The sequence below is a fragment of the Pteropus medius genome, unplaced genomic scaffold, assembly GCF_902729225.1.
Source record: "Pteropus medius unplaced genomic scaffold, Ma_sr-lr_union100, whole genome shotgun sequence".
NCBI classification, from domain to species: domain Eukaryota; kingdom Metazoa; phylum Chordata; class Mammalia; order Chiroptera; family Pteropodidae; genus Pteropus; species Pteropus medius.
In genome coordinates, this window is record NW_024340696.1 from 27,858,102 (window position 1) to 27,879,436 (window position 21,335).

General features: G+C 35.3%; 2 protein-coding genes across 7 annotated transcripts in view; one reads left to right on the plus strand and one right to left on the minus strand.

Moving 5' to 3' along the window:
• AK9 (adenylate kinase 9) overlaps window positions 1-9,292 on the minus strand; it is a 100,834-nt gene extending 91,542 nt beyond the window's left edge. For 5 of the 6 annotated variants that reach the window (XM_039870231.1, XM_039870223.1, XM_039870215.1 and 2 more), the window contains exons 1-3: window positions 9,163-9,292; window positions 4,314-4,441; window positions 3,013-3,076 (exon numbers count right to left, since the gene is read on the minus strand). In XM_039870231.1, coding sequence (XP_039726165.1) covers window positions 3,013-3,076; window positions 4,314-4,430 — 181 coding nt within the window. In that variant the 5' untranslated portion in view covers window positions 4,431-4,441; window positions 9,163-9,292. The remainder of the gene's footprint in view (window positions 1-3,012; window positions 3,077-4,313; window positions 4,442-9,162) is intronic. The other variant, XM_039870247.1, reaches the window with a different exon arrangement.
• A 726-nt stretch (window positions 9,293-10,018) lies between these two features.
• Window positions 10,019-21,335, plus strand: part of FIG4 (FIG4 phosphoinositide 5-phosphatase) — a 96,061-nt gene continuing 84,744 nt past the window's right edge. The window contains exon 1 of the mRNA XM_039870253.1: window positions 10,019-10,305. Within this exon, the coding sequence (XP_039726187.1) occupies window positions 10,240-10,305 (66 nt within the window). The 5' untranslated portion in view covers window positions 10,019-10,239. The remainder of the gene's footprint in view (window positions 10,306-21,335) is intronic.

Consider the following 21,335-nt stretch of genomic DNA (forward strand, 5'->3'; position numbering starts at 1 on the left):
TAGAGTCTAGAAAAACAATACAAAAGATTAATGAAACCAAGAGCTGGTTCTTTGAAAGTATAAACAAAATTGACAGACCCTTAGCCAGACTTGTCAAAGAAAAAAGAGAGGACTCAAATAAATAAAATCAGAAATGAAAGAGGAGAAATAACCACGGACTCCACAGAAATACATGGATCATAAGAAAATACTACGAGCAATTATACACCAACGAATGGGACAATCTGGAAGAAATGGAAACATTCCTAGAAACATACAATCTCCCAAGACCGAGTCAAGAAGAAACAGAAAATCTGACCAAACCGATTACCACCAATGAAATAGAATCGGTAATCAAAACCTCCCAAAAAACAAAAGTCCTGGACCAGATGGTTTCATAGGCGAATTTTACCAAACAGTCAAAGAAGAATTATCACCTATTCTTCTCAGACTATTTCAAAAAATTCAAGAAGAGGGAAGGCTCCCTAACTCCTTTTATAAGGCCACCATTACCTTGATTCCAAAACCAGGCAAAGATATTACAAAAAAAGAAAACTATAGGCCGTTATCTCTTATGAACATTGATGCAAAAATCTTCAACAAAATATTAGCAAACTGAATTCAGCAATATATTAAAAATATCATAAACCATGATATTGGTTGGATTTATTCCTGGGATGCAAGGTTGGTTCAATATCTGCAAATCAATTAATGTGATACACCACACTAACAAATTGAAAGATAGACCCATATGATCCTATCAATAGATGCAGGAAAAATGTTCGACAAAATCCAGCATCCATTTATGATAAAAACTCTCAGCAAAGTGGGAATAGAGGGAACATACCTCAACATAATAAAGGCCATATATGACAAAACTATAGCTAACATCATACTCAATGGCTAAAGGCTAAAAGCATTTTCCTTAAGATCAGGAACAAGACAAGGATGCCCACTTTTACCACTCCTCTTCAACGTTGTATTGGAAGTCTTAGCCACAGCAATAAGATAATAAATATTCAGATGTCAGTGGCATTTTTATACACCAATGACAAATTTCCAGAAAGAGAAATTAAGAAAACAATTCCATTTACAATTGCGTCAAAAATTATAAAATACCTAGGAGTCAAATTAATCAAGAAGGTAGAAAACCTGTTTTCAGAAAATTATGTCATTGAAAAAAGAAATCGAAGAAGATACAAATAAATGGAAGCATATACCCTGTTGATGGGTAGGAAGAATCAACATCGTTAAAATGGCCACACTATCCAAAGCAATCTACAGATTCAATGCAATCCCTATCAAAATACCAATCGCATTTTTCAGAGAGCTAGAACAAATAATCCTAAAATTTATATGGAGCCATAAAAAAATCTCAAATAGCTATGATAATCCTGAGAAAGAACAAAGTTGGAGGTATCACACTACCTGATATTAAACTGTACTACAAGGCTACAGTATTCAAAACAGCACGGTACTGGCATGAAAACAGATACATTAATCAATGAAACAGAATAGAGAGCCCAGAAATAAATCCATGTCTATACGCTCACTTAATATATGACAAAGGAGGTAAGAATATACTATGGAGTAAAGATAGTGTCTTCAACAAATAATGCTGGGAAAATTGGACAGATACATGCAAAAAAAGATGGTGGACCACCTTCTTACACTTTATACAAGAATAGACTCAAAATGGATTAAAGATTTAAATATAAGACCTGAAACCATGAAACTTCTAGAAGAAAACATAGGCAGTAAACTCTCCGATATTACTAACAGGAATTTCTTTTCAGATATATTTCCTTAGGTATGGGAAACAAAATAAAAAATAAACAAATGAGACTACATCAAACTGAAAAATTTTTGTATAGCAAAGGAAACCATGAACAAAACAAAAAGACAACCGACTGATTGGGAGAAGATATTTGCTTATGATATATCTGATAAGAGGTTAATATCCAAAATATATGAAAAAGTCATGGAACTCAACAACAACAACAAAAAAACAATCCAATTTAAAAATGGGCAGAAGACCTGAACAGATACTTCTCCAAAAAGGAAATACAGATGGCTAATAGACATATGAAAAGATGCTCAAGGTCGCTAATCATCAGAGAGATGCAAATTAAAACCTCACATCTATCAGAATGGCTATCATCAATAAATCAAAAAACAAGTGTTGGAGAGGATGTGGAGAAAAGGGAACCCTCATACACTGTTGGTGGGATTGCAAATTAGTACAGCCACTATGGAAAACAGTATGAAGGTTTCTCAAAAAATTAAAAATGGATATACTTTTTGACCCAGCAATTACACTTCTGAGTATTTATCCAAAGAAAACAAAAACAATAATTTGTAAAGATCTATGTACTCCAATATTCATGGCAGCACAATTTACAATAGCCAAGAAATGGAAGCAACCTAAATGCCCATCAACAGACGATTGGATAAAGAAATTATGTTTCATATATACAATGGAATATTACTCAGCCATTAAAAAAAAAATGAAATCCTACCATTTGCAATGACATGGATGGACCTAGAGTTTATTATGCTGAGTGAAATAGACAGAGAAAGATAAATACCATATGATTTCACTTATATGCAGAATCCAAGGAACAAAAAGAACAAACTAATCAAAAACAGACTCACAAATATAGTGGACAATTTGGTGATGGACAGAGGGGAGCGGAGTTGGGCGGCTGAGAGAATGGGGTGAAGAGTTAAAGAAGTACAAATTAGTAGTTGATATTTCTAAATTATGAAATCAGAAAACTGGAAGCAGTAGAATGGAGTCAAAGGCGCTTCATAAACCCTCCTAAATTCTAGGAACAAAACTAGGACTGAGACAAGGGCTAAATATGTTTGATGCTACTACAAAAATAATATTCACTGGGTTGACAGTGATGTGTGATAAAGCAAATACAGCAAAATGTTAATTACAGAAACTAGATGGTGAGTACATGGCTATATGAGTGTTTATTGTATAATTCTTTACATTTTAAGCATATCTGAAAGTGTAAAATTTACCTTCTACGCGAATACATTTCCATGCTTGAGCTATCTGATAGGCTAATGTTGACTTCCCCACTCCCTTAAAAAGAAAGATGTTATTAAAACCCAATAAAACAGCCAGTGAAAAAGATATTCTCATTTTTTAAAGATTCTGTTGATGGTTACTATATTATCAAGTAAATATTTTTTTCCTCACAAAATAAATGAAAAGTAGACCCTAGATATTTATAGCTTCATTTTTCTCTACTAATTTTCACATTTGCCACTTTATGAAGTGATTTAAATCATTTTTTTAATTAAGAAAATAGGCTTGAAACCAGGAAGCTGTACTGAAATGGTATTATACACTTTTAATTGTCAAATTTTGTATTTTAAATACAAATCATGTATTTAGGTTCATCATTTTATTTCCTTTCTAAAGTTTACAATCATGAATGTTCGACAGAGTTCCATTAACTTCCAAGAACAAAAAATTCCTTCTTAATGGGCATCTTTGAAGAGTACCATATTTTAAAGATATCACTGTAATGACATTTAAATGATTGCTTTTACCATTGATTTTTAAAATTCTATTATGTTTTTACAAACGTAATGAAAGTTATTGGAACCAATTCTTGGTATCTGTCCCAGGGTCCATATAAAATTAAGTCAAGTCCAGGATCTGGCCCCTAGCCTCTGCAGTTCTAAAGAAGCTCTTTAATTAACCAACTCAGGCCCTCTAATGTTGGCTACCAACTGGCTCTCTGGCTGAAAATAACTCTTATGTAGAGGTCCTTATTAGAACTGCCTAGAAAGGCAAGCTATCTTACAACGACCATTTTTAGTCTCTTCTTTGTTTTGTGGAAAGCTAATGTATAGGTCCACTGACACTCTGTGGGCAAAGGTGAGGCACCTTGCCTCTAAGTAGCTTCAGATATTAATAGGAGAACCTCCCATTTGTTTCTACAGTGTCCTACCTTCACATATCCAGAGAACCTTGCAACAAATTCCATAGAAAGTTTTGTATGCAAATTGAGTCTGCAGTAACCTTGGATCACATATTTTTTGTCATGGTACAGTGCTTTGATAGGTTAATTTTTTGTAATATAAAGCCAAAGATAAATACAATATGGGTTCCTTTTCATTTATAGTATACAAGAAGAGAGAAAGTTATAAATTTACAACCAGCATTATATCAGATTTTAAGTTATACAATGGAAGTCTAACAAACTCAAAAAATTTAGCACACTATATGGTTTTCATTCTTGTATGGTAACAGAAGATTATGATTTTAAGAATAAAAAATTATACTAAATAAGTTAGAAGGGGTAACTTACTGGTTTCCCAAATACAATAAAGCAAACAGGTTTAGACAACATAAAGTCTTTTTCAGTTTCATCTTCATTAAATATATCCACAAAAGGATGCTCTTCTATCTTCTCTTGAGAAGTCATAATACAAAATACTGCAATAAGGAAGAGTAAGACTGTTAAAAGCACCTAATTTAGTTGGAGCAGGTAGGTAGACTAGGGAGAACTGGAATGTCCTGTGAATTTACTTAGTCCAGAAGGTATTTCACATCACTAAACACATGGATTTTTGCCAATAATTGCAAATAAGTTAAACTCCTCTATTAAAATAATAATAGGTTCTTGGTTTGATATAAAAAGCAATAATCCAGCTATAAAAAAGACAGCTAAAACAAGTGTTCCTGAAAGACTAAATTAAGGGAAAAAACACATATATGAATACATACATATGTTATGATGTGTGTATTTTATTAAAGATCAAATTAAACATGTTATACATACATATACATCCATATTTATTTGTGTATGTGTATGGGTGTAGGGACTATTACTGGCTCTAAAATAAATCCTAATGGAAATTAGAAAATCAATGTAGAACTGAAAAATAATGAGCATAATATATACCAACACTTATAAGGTATAGCTAAAGTAGTATTTAAAAGCCTTAAATACTTAAATTAGAACCAAAGAAAGAGTCTGAAAAGCAATGAGATAAGCTCACAACTTAAGAAGTTGGAAAAAGGAAATCAGAAAAAATTTAAAAATATATACTAAAAATTAATAGAAAACAAACATTATATAGAGGGTCAACAAAGCTTAATAGTGGAATTTGAAACAACATATAAAAAGAAAACTTCTGTCAAGATTGATCAAGAAGACAGAAGACACAAATAAGCAATATTGCACATTAGGTTTTTTAGAATTGTATTTTCTTGCATCTTGAAACTAAGATTTTTCAATGTTTTTGTTGTTTATTTCTAACTTGTATTATAATCAAGAGAATTATGTTAATTAATTCTCTATGTTATATTAATTCTTTGAAATTTGTTGAAGTTTGTCATACAGCTGAGCACATGGTAATTTTCAAAAAATCCCTTGTATTCTTGAAAAGGATATGCAATTTACATTTGTTTGATACCATGTTCTTTAAATGTTGTTTATATCGAGTTTATGAATTTTATTGGTTAAATCTTCCATAACACTTACTGACTTTTTGCCTACTTAATCAAATCATATTAGATATAGAAAAGAGAAAGGACTATAAAGATAATAATGCTGCAGCTATAGATGATAAGCAGATATCATAAACTAAGTTATCCAAAACAAATTTGAAAACTTAAAACAAAATTGGTAAATTTCTAGAAAAATCAGTTTCTCAAGGAAAAAAAAGAAAACCTGAGGGGTTCTATAACCATTAAGGAAACTGAGTCAGTAACTAAAAATCTTCCCACAAAGAAATCAGATGGTTTTATTGACAAGCTCCATGTCTTACAATCTTAGAAACACTCTTTAAGAGAAAAAAGTGTAGACTTTCTACATAAATTTATGGGTTCCATATAACCTTCATACCTAAACCAGACAATAATGTGAAAAAGCAAATTATGTGCCAATTTCATTCATGAACAAGATTTTCAAAATCTTAATCAAAATAATAGTAAATTGAAACCAGAAATACATAGAAAAGTTAACAACATCAATGGCCAAGTTGGGTCTTCTTCAGGATTTCAAGGTTGGTTTAATATGAGAAAATTAATTTATATTAAAATAAATTAATGGAGAAAAACTATATGAACATCTTGATAGAAAAAGTATAAGAAACAATTCCACACATTTTATCGATTAATAAAAGATAAACTTCTTAAGACTAGAAAGGAACTTCTTTAACTTGTAAATGGTATGAACAAAAGACAAATATTATATTTAATGGTTAAATACTAAAAATGTTCTTTTTAAGGTCATAACAAAAGAAAACTGTAATAATTTCCAGTTGATACAATTATTACATAGAAAACTCACAGATAAATTTTAAAAATTAATGAGATAATCCAATTTGCTGGATTGAAAATCATTATACAAAATGCTATTGCATCTCTATACACCAAAAATAACTAGAAAATGCAACAAAAGATAAATATGACTTATCTTAGTAGCGAAAATATAAATTAGGATTAAATGTAACGAAAGATATATAAGCCCTTTATGGAAAAATTATAAAACCTTATGAAAAGACTTTAATAAGCAAACTTCAAAAATGGAAGAAAACTATGTCCTAGTGGTCTGCAACACTGTTCATGGAACAATAAAAAACAGATTGAGGGGGCTATACGCTTCCAGGTAAATGGGATGTGATTATACTTCTCTGTGGAAGTTAAGCATTTCCAAATGTCACTATGAAACAATACATAGTAAGAAATATTACTAGTATATTAAAAATATTTGAGATGAAGTCTTCAACAACTGAAGGGCTGAATTTTGTTTTTTTAAATACCAAAAGATAAGTAATACTACTATCAAATGTAGTTCTAAGGAGGGAAATCTTTTAGAGAGATGGTGCATTTATTAAAAAGTCTCTATTACGAATTAAAACTGGGACTCTAAGGTCTGGGATGGGGCTATCTAGGATGTCCCAGTGCCTTAAACCCCAGTTTACCCTGAATGCTCTGCATAACAGAGGTAGCTCCCTCATTTCTGGCAGATAGCTGCCTCTTCCTACATGGCCTAAGGCAGATACCTCACAAGACAGTGCTTGTCCTCCACAGGATCTGCCTTTACCTTCCCTCATAGCTTTTAAGGCAATAACTGGGTCAAGTGACAGCACAGCCCAATTGGGGAGGCACTGGTTCAAGAAGAAAAGTATTAGGTACAGAAAGAAGGGCCTGGCTATGATGTACCAATAGGAAACTTTATAACATGCCTGGGAGAAGACCTTGAGGGTGCTGAGTGGGGGAATGTTGACTTGATAAAAGTTTATTGATATGTGAGCTCTCACCAATGACTCATGCTTTAACATCCTGGCTAGAACACCTGGAACAGATACTAATTCTCTTGGTCAAGCAAGATTGGAAGAGAAAAGAGTTTTAAGGAAGAAGCATGTAAATGGACCTATGAAATGGTATAGCAAACATACTCTAGGGGACCCACTTAAGTTAGGTTTCACTAAACCTAAAACTGTTGCTGCCACCTGGTCATGTTTGGCTTCATATGCCTCTAAGGAGTTATTGCAGATGGAGGTAGGATTGCTGCTACATAATTGGGGCAGGGAGATGTATGTCTTGAACTCAGGAATCCTCTGAGACTCCTCTTGATGCTTTCATGCCCAGTGAATGGATAACTGTAGCAACTACAACCTGGTAAGGACACAGTAACCAGAGGCTAAACTGCTCAGGGGTGAAGGCAGGTTACCGTACGGGGAAAACAGCTTAGATGGGTTGGCCAGGGTAAGGGAAATTTAGAATAGGTGGTAGAAGAGAGAAGTAATGAATTGTCAGTTACAGACCTAAGAGTGCAGGTGGAGTCTGTAGCTTGGATTAATTGTATAGTAGATTCTGTAGCTTGCCTTACTAATCTCTTGTGAGTCCTTTTCTTTTAGAAATGGGGACCAGACACCACCTTGAAGAATCAGTAATGGATGCTGTGAACTTATGAATGGGGGAGAAGTGGATATGAGTGGTGCAAAGGTTAGAACGTGTTATTAGTGCTCTGCCCATATCTACTTGACATGCACCTTTTCCATGCATGGCCAGCCCATCTCCCAACTACTGGCAGTGTGACTCTGCCTAAGGGCTGTTTGGTCTGTCCGGCCTATTCAGTCTGAGCACAGGGCAGACTGGAAGTTCCAAGGAAGTAATGTTCTGCCATAGCAGACCTCAGCCAATAACTGATGGGACTTGGTGAATAAATACCCCAGCTCTCTTTCCTCTTAAGAGGGAATAACTGAGACATATATTCAAGTAATCCCCAGAGAATTCAGCCCACAGAGAAATTTGCTTGATAATATTCCCTTTATTAGCTTCTCTCCCTTCCCTGCTGTTGTTTGCTGGATTATTCCCCATATAAACTACTGTCCTCAAATTTTTGTCTCAAGATCTGCTTCTGGGTTCACATGGAATTGTTTAATTAAGTGGAAATATTTAATTACAGTGTAATATAATAATTGAAAACTAAATATTGGTAAACCAGAACTCTACTGTTACTTTAAGAGGTTTATTCCTAAATAAAAGCATTCTGCAAATATTTAACTCATGTTCAGAAGAGTTGGTTTCCATTATGAAATGGAACAGAACTAAATATTTTTCCCTGTTAAAAGATCCAAGTCAATGCAAAAAGGCAGAACTGACATGGTCACCTTTCTAGTTCTTAATAAAAAAAAAAAAAAAAAAAGGTGCCGAACCGTGAAAGAAGATTTAAAATAATTAAATACTTATTTAAAAAGTTTTATAATTTATCAATTGTGAATTTACAATATTATCTCTAAAATCACAGTTATAGAATTTCAAATATCACATTGTTAGGTGGTTATACTACAATTCAATACAAATTTTTAAAGTTTTCTTACATTTTTAGCAGTTGAAAAACCCTCTAGCAGTGGATTCTGCGGTTTACTGGGGGCCCAACTCCTGGGAAACCTAGCACTCTGCCTAGGCTAGCTAGGCTGCCACTCCAGTACATCTTATATTCTCATAGCAGGTGCTCGATAAATAGTTGTGGAATGAAAACATTAGTTATTGAAAGGGGAAGTGGTTTTAAAAAGCGGAATTTAAGGTGATCTCCAATTTTAGTTTAGCAAGAAAAGGAACTGGTCTGGGGTTCCCACAAGAAGTGAGATTCCATTCAGTATAACCTAAAATGCACCCGAGCAGAGAACTACGACCCTTACCTGGCCGCAGGAAACCCCAGCGGACCCCACTGGACAGCCACAGCCACCTCCCTGGACTCTTGGGTCTGTTGGGCGGTTGCCGAGGGAACCCCAGGCAGTACTGCGCGCAGGGCCTCTGGGGAAGAGGCGGGGCCTTGGTGGAATGGAGTGGGACTGTAATTTATTGATTTAATTTCTTAAATATTCACTTTTACACCTAATTTTGTATTCAGAATTATAATACATTGCTTTTCACAAATGTGGAACGCGATAATCAGAAAGGGTAAATGCATTGCCCATTTATGTTCACACACATGAAATGGAAGAAACCTTATTTTAACGATGAACTGCCTTATTCCAAAGCCAGCGCTACACTACTCTCGACAGTTTATTTGTAGAATTTACCAATGGTTATCCTCAGGCATGAACACGTCGCAAAGTCCAAATTTTCCAACTTTATTAAAAAAATAAATTCCTTGAACCACACACCCTCTGGACGATACGGATTTTGTTGACTCTCATGAGGGTAAAATAGACGAGAAGGGAAAAACACTCAGTGAAGAACCATCACACAGGGTTCCAGGAAAATAAAGGCAGAAATAGGGAACAAAACAGACCAACTTGGGAATGGATCTGTCTGCAACTCGGAGAAACACTTCAAAAGAAACAACCCAATCCGAAATCTTTCCTTTTTTTAAAGACAAGGACCAGATAGACCAGAGGTTCAACTAACCCACAACCTTTCCTCCGCCTTTTTTCTTCTGCCCGCATCAAAAATGGCGCCCTCCACTTCCTCCCTCGGCAGCACGCAGGTTCTGGGAACCTCTACATTACCTCTCTATGGTATATCCTCCAGCCCCGCCCCGCCGCGCCTGGGGCGGGCCTTGCCTGTAGGTGGGGCGTCAGGATCCGGAAACACCTGAGCTATAGCGGGTTGTCTGTATCTTTAGCTTTAGGGCCCAAGAGGTGTTTTTCCTGGCTGCACCTGGTGCCCGGGGTCTGAGGTGTCTTCTGAGTCTTCTGGGGGCAATCCGGAGGCTGCTGCAGCCTGGGCCGCGGCCTGGTGCCCTGTCGTGGGGGCCCCCATTTGCTCGAGCCATGCCCTCGGCCGCCGCCCCTATCATCAGCTCGGTCCAGAAGCTGGTGCTGTATGAGACCCGAGCTGTGAGTACCCGGCGCAGCGCGGGCGAGGGGATGGCGGGAGAGTTGGTGTGCGGCCGTAGGGCAGAGATAACACCACTCCCCCAACCCCAGTTCCCTGATCCCAGCCTTGGGGAATGTGCCTGAGGGAGCTTTGCCCTGTCATCGCACCCAGGACATTGGTGCTTTTGTATGCCTATGTTTCCACGTAAAAGCCACGGTTTAACACGCTGGAAACAGGTGCTTGTGGCATCTCAGAAACTGTTCATGAGGTTCTGTAAGAGTTACTGGATTCTTGTCAACTTTCTGAAAGTGTTAAGAGTTGTGTGGTTCACTGGTTACAATACAAGCATGGGTATGAAAAAATAGTTTTCCTATTCCATGGCATACCATTACTGTGATAGATGTTAATTACCAGCAATTTTATAGCTGAAATTTTGGGGTTTCTTTATTTGAAAGGAAAGAAAATTTTTGTTTAAAGACAGCTGATTTGTTTGTATAAAATTATTTTGCTTTTCACTTGACTTTTTTCCAACACATTTTTTTTTGTTGTTTCATTACTTCAGATGGCTTTATAAATAGTTACTAATTGAATAGTCGAAAGCAGATCAGTTTTTATGTTTTGGTTACTAGTTCCCTAAACTTTAGGGAATGGTGTTTATATAGCTTTTCTAAATTGGGGTCTTAGAGTCTTTGTTTAAAATTACACTTCGTGATAAGATTACACATGCTGTAAGCCTGCGTAATACTCTTTCTTATGCTATGGAGCGTGTTATAAGGCACATTTGGTGGAACTTGGCTTGTCTTCATTAGATAGAGGAGTACAAGAAAGTACTTAGCTTAACAGTTTTCTCAGTTAAAACATGGTCCTAATAGCATGTCTGCCTCAGGTCATCATTAGTGCAGAAATATTGTTGACCCTAAATTAATATTACTGACAACTTTATTTGATTAGATCTAGACCAGAAGACGAAATTATCTAATATATTGTATTTGCAAATATCTTCAGTTTCTCTCTTAGGAGAGTCATTCGGATGTATCATTTTGACACTGAAGCAAAACCTTCTGCTTTCTGTACAATGTGCCCCTAGTTAGAAACATAAATACTATACTGAAAACAGAAATAAGCTGAGTGTTCACGAAGACTGGCTGAGATGTGTTCTTTGTAAAACACAAATCATATTTTAGCTCTCTTCTGCTCAGAAACCTTTAGTGGTAAATGCTGAATGCCTTAGTTTGGCTTTCAAACCATATATTATTGGTCTTCAGCTTATCTGTCTGGTCTAATATCTACTATCAATTCAGCAAACACTTATAGGGGATTAGCTGTGTGCTTTTATGTGCCTTATTCTGCAGCAAAATTGTATTTCTTTAAGTTCCCTATATCTGTGTTTCTGCTGTTCTCTTTCTTTGTAATGTTCCTCCTGTCAAAATCTTGCTGGTCCTCATAGCACAGTTCTGATACATTGCCTTGTAAACAGGAGGCTCTCAAGAGATGCTGGTGGAGGGAGTTTAACACAAAGAGATGTGTGTTCTAGAATTCAGCTGTGATACCTCTCAGTCATCTAAGTAATGGAAACTAACTCCGACCAGTTTAGAGATAAAAGGTGAATTTATCATTAGGATATTGGAGGTGCAGTTGCATAGAAGAATCATTAGTGGAACCTAACTCCCGGAACTGAGGAAAGGCAGCGGGGTTTGAGAACTCTCTCAGAGTGCTGCAAGGACAGAGCCTAGTGCTGGAAGAAGGAATCTGATTGACTCATCTGTGATTGGGAATCTGCCCCTGGTTGGACAAACCATGGTGGCCAGGAAGAGTCCACTGAAACAAAGGCCTGACTGTTTGTGCCACGCCTTTGTTTCAGGGAATGGTTGGGCCAGGGCAGCCACCTGAGAAAAGTCTGCTGCATTTATTTTTTTCTTTTTTCTTCTTTTTTTTTTTCAGAATTAATTTTTTTTATTATGGTGACATTGGTTAACAAAGTCCAGTAAGTTTCAGGTACATAATTTAATAGTAAGGCATTTATATATTACATTGTGTTCTCTGTTGTGAACCTAAGTTTCTTCGTCAGTACAGCAGGTGATTCTTCTTTTTTATTTTTATTTTTGACTTAAGCAAAGATATAAGCAGAAAGATTTTTTTGAGTAATAAGATCAAAGTTTAAGGGATGTAAATAACTCAGAAAAGCATAAAATTACTGGCAACCAAGTAGATCCTAGAAATTAAAAAAAAAAAACTGTAGCAGGTTGTATTAGTGAGGATAATTGCTAAGGCTCATTGAACACTTCTATGCTAGACACTATTCAAAGCACTCTACATATATTTTATTATTTAATCCCCATAAAACCTCTAAGAGGTAAATGTTGTTGCACTACTACTATTATTAATGCTTGGTGAAGAAAAAAATGAGGCAAAGAGATTAGGACAGTCTACGGAGTGTGGCTGGGAACTGCTGCTAGGCATAGTTTGAACTGGACTGTGACAAATTGTTTAGAGAAATTGAGAGTAAATGATTAGAAACTTTTATAGCAGTTTGACAGAGTAATTATGTTTCTGATAAATTAGATAATTTATAACATTCATTTTGTAGTTTGTATGTCTTTTTTGTTTTTCACTTTTCTATTATGGAAATTTCAAGCATATACAAAGTAAACACAATGATATAATAAATTCCATATGACCATCACCCAGATTCACAATTACCAACATTTTGTCATCTTTTATTATCTATAACTTGTTCCGTTCTCTACCTACCACTTATTTTTGTATAAGTTTCTTTTCCTCTAAAATTTACATAAATTGAAATGCAGAAATTTAAACTGTATAATTTGGACAGGAGTGTACGTGTGTGTAAACCACACTCTTATCTTGCCCCAGGAAGTTCCTTTGTGTCTCTGTCCAGTCTGCTCTCTTTACCTTCCTGGAAACTAATATTCTATTTTTTATTAACCTAGATTAGATATACCTGTTCAAGAATTTCATGTAAATAGAACTGTATTGTACACACTCTCTTGAGTCTAGCTTCTTTTGCTCTGCAGAATGTCTTTGAAATTCATCCATCTTGTTGTTATCAGTAGTTTGTTCCTTTTTGTTATTGAGTAGCAGTCCATTGTATACATATTCCACAGTTTGTTTATTCATTTTTCCTTATGCTTTTGACTGTTTCTGAATTTAAGCTGCTGTTAAGTCAACTATGAACATTCTTGAACTCAAGTATATGTGGACATGTTTTCATTTCTGTTTTATACTTGTGAATGAAATTGCTAGTCATAGGGTTGCTGTTGAGTGGTTGTTCCATTCTATACTCCTGTCATCAATGAATAAAATCTCCATTTCTCCATATCCTTGCCAGCATTTGGTGTTGCCAGTCTTTTTAGTTTTAGTTATTGTAGTGTATGTATAGTGGTATCTCATTATGGTTTTAATTTGCATTCCCCTAATGATTAATGATGTGGAGCATCTTTTCATGTGTTTATTCACCATTTTTACATATTCCTTTGTGAAGTATCTGTTCAAGCCTTTTGCCTACTTTTAAAAATTGAGCTTTTTATCTTTTTATTTATTTATTTTTGGTAGGAGTTTGTCAGATATTATGGATCAAGTCCCTTGTCATATGTTTTGTGAGTATATTCTTTCAGACAGTGGCTTGCCTATTCATTTTCTTAATTATCTTTTTCTTCAGCTTTATCAAGGTATAATTGACAAAATTATAAGATACTTAAAGTATACAATGTGATGATTTGATATATGTATATGTTGTATGAATGATCTTTTGATGAGCAGAAGTTTTTAATACTAGCGAAGTCTAATTTATCAATTTTTTTCTTTTGTGGTTATTGCTTTCTGTGAGCTATTTAAGAAATCTTTGCCTACTTCCAGATCACAAAGTTATTTTCCTATGTTTCCTCTAAAAGACTTATACTTTTAACTTTTATGTTTAAGGTTGCGTTTCATATTAAGTTAATTTTGTGTATTGTGTTATGTAGGAATTGAATTACTTACCTGTTGTGCTATAACAAATTTCTCCAAAACTTAGTGGCTTTAAACAGTAAACATTTAATATTTCATACAGTTTCAGTAGGTCAGGAATCTGGGAGTGACTTAGCTAAGTAGTTTTGGCTCAGGGTCTCACAAAGTTGCAGTCAAGATGACAACTGGGCTATGATCATCTGAAGGCTTGACTGGGCTGGAGGACTTACTTCCAAGATGGCTTATGCACGTGCTTGGCAAGTTGAGTTGATTGTCGACAAGAAGCTTCAGTTTCTTACTTCATGGACATTCCTCTGAATATCTTTATGATGTGTTAGCTGGATTTGCCTAGAAAGTATCCAAGAGAAACAAGGACGAAGCTGCAATGTCTTTGTGACCTAGCCTCAGAAGTCATGTTCCATCATTTCTTCAGTATCCTGTTGGTTATGCAGATTAACCCTGTTCTGTGGGAGGGAACTGTACAGGGCATGAATACCAGCAGATGAGAATAATCAAGGATTCTTGGAGGCTGGTAACATAGGGATCGGGGTTCACTTTTTTCATACCTCAATTTATACAGCCTTATTTGTTGAAAAGATTATTTTTTATTGAATTTCTTTGGCATGCTTGTGAAAAAATTAGTTGAATAAATGCAAATTGATTCTTAAGCTCTCTATTTTGTTCCACTGATCAGCTTATTTTTCTGCCATTACCACCTTGTCGTGATTATAATTTTTAAATAAGTCTTGAAATCAGGAAGTGTGTTTTTCAACTTTATTCTTTTCCAAAGTTGTTTTGGCTATTCTATATCTTATGCATTTTCATATGAACCTTACAATGAGCTTGTCAATTTCTATTAAAAACCTATTGGAATTATGATTGGATTTCATTGAATATATAGATCAATTTTAGGAAAACTGAAGCTTAATAATATTGAATCTTTCAGTCCATGGTGTATCTCTTCATTTATTTAGATCTTTAATTTCTCTCAGTAGTACATTGTAGTTTTCAGTGTAGAAATTTTATATATCTTTTTAAAAATTATTTCTAAGTATTTTATGAGTTTTGATATTATTACAGATGGAATTTAAAATTTTATTTTCCAATTGCTTTTTGCCAGAATTTAGAAATTGAGTTGATTTTTTGTAGATTGACCGTATATCGTAAAACCTACCTCTTTTATTAGTTCTAATAGGTTTTTTGGCATTTTCTTAATATTTCTACATGAATAATCATATCATTTAGAAAGATGATATGATTCCTTCCCAGTCTGGATTCCTTTTATTTATTTTTCCTTGCCTTGTGTCACTGGCTAGGACCTCTAGAACAAAGGTGAATAGAAGTGGTGAGAGCAGACATTTTCTTGTCCCTGATCTTAGGGGTAAACTGTTCAGTCTTTGACCATTAAGTGTAATGGTAGTTGAATGTTTTCGTAGATGCCCTTTATCAGGTTGAAGAAGATCCTTTTCTATTCCTAGTTGAAGTTTTTTTTTTAATTTTAAATTTTGTCAAATGTTTTTTTTTTCTGCATCTGCATATGGCAACTTCTTTATTTGTTTAGTATGATGGATTACATTAATTCATTTTTAAATATTAAAAAATCCTTGAATTTGGGGGGTATATCCTACTCAGTCATGCAATATTATTGTTTTCATATATTGCTAGATTCTATTTGCTCATATTTTGTTAAGAATTTTTACATTTCTGTTCAGGATATTGGTCTATCATTTTCTTTAACATCTTTGCCTGATTTGGATATCAGGGTAACTGTGGCCTCGTAAAATGAGTTGAGAAGTGTTCCTTCTTCTATTTTCTGAAAGTAGTTGTATAAAATTGGTATTGTTTCTTTCTTTAAATATTTGCTAGAATTTACTATTGAAAGCATTTATACTTGGGGTTGCATTGTAGAGACAAATTTTGACAGTGAATCAATTTCTATAGCAGATATAAGGCTATGCAGATTTTCAGTGGATCTTGAGTCAGTTTTAATAAATTGTGTTTTTCAAGAAATGTGTCTATTTCATCTTAGTTGTGGAATTTCTTTGCATTGAGTTGTTCATAGTATTACCTTATTAACCTCTGGATATCTGTAAGATTTGTAGTGAAACTCTTTCTTTCATTTCTGCCACTGATATTTTGAGTTTCTCTCTCATTTTTTCTTGATCCATTTTGCTAAGCATTTATCAATGTTGTTACTCCTGAAAGAACCAACTTTTGACTTGGTTAATTTTTTCTATTGTTTATTTTCTATTTAATCAATTTCTGCTCTTAAGCTTATTGTTTTCTTCCTCCTAGGAATTTTGGATTAATCAGTTTACCTTTTTCTAGCTTCATAAGGTAAACATTTAGATCATTGACTTAATTTTTTTTCTCTTCTAATAGAAAACATTTAAAACTATAAATGTAAATAGAAAAATAGTCAAAAGAGACTATGGAGAAAGTATTAGTAGTCTGAACAACAGATAAAGTAGTATAGTATAGTATTATATGAAAAAAAATTTTATAGATTTGTCTGAAAAGTAAAATACCAGACAAAAAAGGACAAGGCCATGACTAGGTAATTTGCCAAAAAGAAGTATCAATGTGAAAAGCTGTTCAACTTGCTGTTAATTAAAGTAATACAATGAAAATATATTCCATTTTTCACCTGTCAAAATGGCAAAGATTGACCAAATGACCAAAGTCATTGTTAGCAAGTGTGTGAAAGAAATGGGCATTCTTGTTTTTGGTGGTAGGAGTGTTTTAATTAGTTACGAAGGAATTAAGGAATACATTAAGGAACAAAAGAGAGGCATTGGGCAAGATCAGCTGTCTCTTGTCCTGAATCTGCATTTAGAAGGATAATTGAGTAGAACTACTCCTGAGGTGACATTCAGGCTATCATTGTCACCTGTGTTTAGAGATAGAGTTTGAGGATTATTTAGACAGGAAAAGGAGGCAGATAGGAAGTAGTTCTGGTCTTGTGAAGGGTCTGGACCCTCCCAAACTTACCTGTTTTCTCTGGCACACAGCACCTTCATGCTGCCCTTTGGCTCCTGCAGCCTTGCTCTGGCCCTTATTTGTCCTGTGACCCAGGTCTACAGATACACTAAGGCCAGATCCAGCCCTAATGCTCATACAGCCCAGTGCAACTAGGAACTTCACACAGGAGTTTCAGCAGCCTGAAGTTTTTCTGGGTGAATTGCAATCTACCTTAGATGACCTACAATTTGTAGCTCTTAACTTAATATGTGTTGCCCTACAGGTCTTACCATTGCAATAAGTGACCATTTCATAACTAAGAAATGAGCACATAGCAGTTGACTTTAAAACTGGTAGCTGAACAGAACTGTGGCAGATTATTGTGTCTGCATGTGTGCTTTGTGGGGGAGAGGTTGTTAGGATAATCTTTACTCTTGCTAGCTGAAAATCATTTATATGTATGCAGGTAGGTAGGTAGATATGTGTTTAATTCCTGCCTTGTTCCAAAAGGATTTAAGGAAGCTTTTCCCTCCTCCCCAACCCATTATACAAAATAGAATAAAGAACCACATCATGAGGAATACAGCTTACTTATTAATTAGCCTTGATATTAGCCTCGATTTGTGTAATTAGGGAATGGAAGAGAACAGTATAGGATGTGGTTGGCTGAGGAGTTGGAGCAGAGAATCAAATGATATAAAGTGAGAGAGAGAAGCAGAGCTGATGTGGAAAGTGTGATTGGAGGCACCAAAGTTTCAAACTTGTGTTCTGAGGGGGTTTGAAGCTTCAGTAAAGCCATGAATCTGTAAAAAGTGAACTTGGAGACATCTCTTTTGATTATCAGGGGCCCATTTCTCTTTCTGGGCTTCACTGCTGGTTGTGAGATTGTTGAATAAATGAGGAGGCAGGCCTGCAATTCTGTGAGAAGTAACTTCATCGTGATCTTTAAAAATAATACCTTTATTCTGAAAGTTCAAGTGAAGTTTAACATTAATTGAAGCTGTCAGATAACCTAAAATTTCAACCTAAAATTTCTTCTCTTTCAAGAAGGCTGATTTTCTTCCCTCAGATGAAAAGTGAGTGATTAATTAGCCTGTCATCATAAAAGGAGATAATAATGTTAGTAGATGCTGAATTTCCTATTAAATGGGTTACCATTGTACTCGATTTTGAGTTCATGTATATATTTTAGAAACACATTCATCTTTATACTAAGTTACCACTGTTAAAGCTAGATATTGAAATTTGAAGCATTTTCATGAACATCGATGCTTAACTTGAGGAACAGAACCAGCTCAGATCATCTACTGTCTTAATGGACATTTTAATATAGGTTTTTTTTGGTATCCTAATTATCTACTCCAACTCCTGCCAAACTCCCAGCCCCAACATATTTATAAACACACACATAAACACCTTCTCCGCAGAGTTGATTTATACGTACCTGCATGTGTGTGTGCGTTCAGGCAGTCCAGCTGACGCAAGCTGGATTTATGGAAATCCTGTACAATTCAATTGCTGCTCCCTTTCCTTCTCTGTTGCTTTTTGGGCATTTTATTTACTTCCTATTTTACCTTCACCACTTGAACTTCAGACTACCAATACTTGAGATGACTCTTCCTTCTTTCTACAGTCCCTAGTTCTTACTAAGTACATATAATGAATTTGACCTCAGCTTCCCAGATATGTAAAATCTCTGTTAGATATTCTTATCGGTTTCATCTTCTTGAAGCAATGGCTCAAATCTAGACTGGTTGCTTCTGAGGCCTGCAATACAGCTGCTATCCTGTTCTATTTACCATCATCTTGTAGCCTCTCTTGTAATGATTTCCTTATTTTCCCAGATCCTGTGTCTTCCTTTTTCTCGATTTATGCCTTCATTTTGGTGGAACACCTCCTCCAATTGCTTTATGAGAAAGGGTTTATGGATGGTAATTTTTTGAGCCTATGCATGGCTAAAATATCCTTATCCTATCCTCACTTTTGATTGATAGACTTAATGTTAAATTAAAGACTGAAATTAATTTTCTCTTCAAACTTTGAAGATGTTATGTCCCTATGTTCCACCTTCCAATATTGTTGCTGAGAATTTCAAATGTTATTCTTTTCTTGATCTTTAGTTTCAAGCCTGTGTTTTTCCTCTTTAGAAGCTTGTGCTATGTTCTTTTTATCTTCAGTTTTCTGAAATTTTACATTCCTACCTCCAGAGATGAGATGTCACAAATTTTCACACCTTTTGGAGGTTCTGTGGTGTAAATTAGGTGACTTCCTGACTTTCCCACTGCCAGCCCAGGATTCAGCTTTCATGCGCATGCTTTTCATTTTTAAGTAATTTTTTTTTGCTACTATCTCCTTCACTCTTCTTTTTGTTCTTGGGGCTCGAATCTAAAAAAGAAACATAAAAAACTTTATTATAGTTTTAGTGAGGTGTTTTGGGAGGAACAGAGGTAGGTATTCACTCTTCCTTCTGTACCCAGAAGACTACCCATTTGTCCTTCCACCAGCTCTGTCATGATTTTGCCCCTACTCCATCACTGAGACTGCCATGGAAAGGCCACTCACGAGTTTTCATTGTCAGATCCTTTGGGCACTTCTCTTGCCTCATCTTTTTTGACCACTAAACTGCATTTGATGTGGATGTGACTACTCTCTTCTCAAAATGATCTCTTCCTTTTGCTTTGATGACTCTGTGCTGTCTTGGGGTTTTTCCTAATCACTGATTCTTCCTCTTGGTCTCCTCAGCTGGTTCCTTCTCCACATCGAACCTGTAAATAATGAAGTGCTTCAACCTAGTTTTTGGCCTCTGTCTCTACCTTCACTCTCCGAAGTAGGTTTAAGCGAGTCCCTTGACTTTAAATGCTATACTTGTACCTATGACACCCACTGAGATCTCTCCTTTGAGCTCCAAACTCATACAAAATTCCTAGTTGATCTCTTTGGGCATGCTGTCAATGGACTTCTTGGTTTTCCCTCAACCCCATTTCTTCTCCAGTCATCCCTACATCAGTAAGTGGTACCACCATCTAGCTAGTAGCTCAAATAAAAGTAATTGGATCAATTACTCCTTTTTCCAATTTAATCCATCAGCAAGTTTTATCTCCAAAATATATCTTCAATTTATCTTTTCCCTCAGATGTCTAGCCCCATCCCTGGCACATACGAGACATTCACTAGTAAAAGGTCAAATGAATGATATCTATAGAAAACCAGGAAAATTGGTGTAAAAAAACTTGGACTCCTTAAACATGTTAGGAGTTTTGAAAAGACATGATAACCAAATGCAATGCGTGATCCATGACTGGATTCTGGTTTTTAAAAAGCCAGGTAAAGGATATTATAGGGACACTTGGGGAAATTTGAATACAGATTGTATGTAGATAATTTTGTATCAATGGTATTATGATTATGTGGGAGGTTGTCATTGTTTTTAGGAAACACAAGTTGCGGTTTTTAGGGGTGACGTACTTGCAACTCTTTTTCAAATGGTTCAGAAGGAAAAAAAAGCTTATCTCAAAAGGGAGGGAGAGAGTAAGCAAATATAGAGAAATGTTAACACTTGGTCAATCTAGGTGATGGGTATATGGGTTTTTATTGTATATTCTGTTACTCTTACTGTAGGTTTGAAATTTTTTCAAAATAAAAAGTGAGGAAGAATTATTTCAAGGTAATTTTTAAGCCCCCAAATCCTGAAATCCATTTTGAAGCAAATAGATTGCAATGTATCAAAGTCTAACAATATATGTACATAGTTATAGAGTTGATATATTTAACAGGAAGGAAATAAAATCAAGTAGAAATAAAACCTTTCTGGAAAAGTTACCTCTTCTAAAAATTTGGTGTGAAAGTCGATGATCAACTGCCCACTAGGGGGCAGTGCAGGAAAGTGATTCTGTCATAGCAGGCCCGCTGAGAGCAGTGGTTTTCTTTCCCAAATAACTAGCTCCGCGTGAGGTCGCTCTTCTCGGCCCAAAACCTTTTTTAGAATTCTTAGACCACTTTAGGAGAGAAAATGTAGATAGTTATGTCACTTTCCATTTCCTTCTCCCCGTTCGGATCTGCTTCTAAATTCTGTGGATTTTAGCTTTGGCTCTCTTGCTTCCTGAAGGCTTTGGAGGGGTCTGGA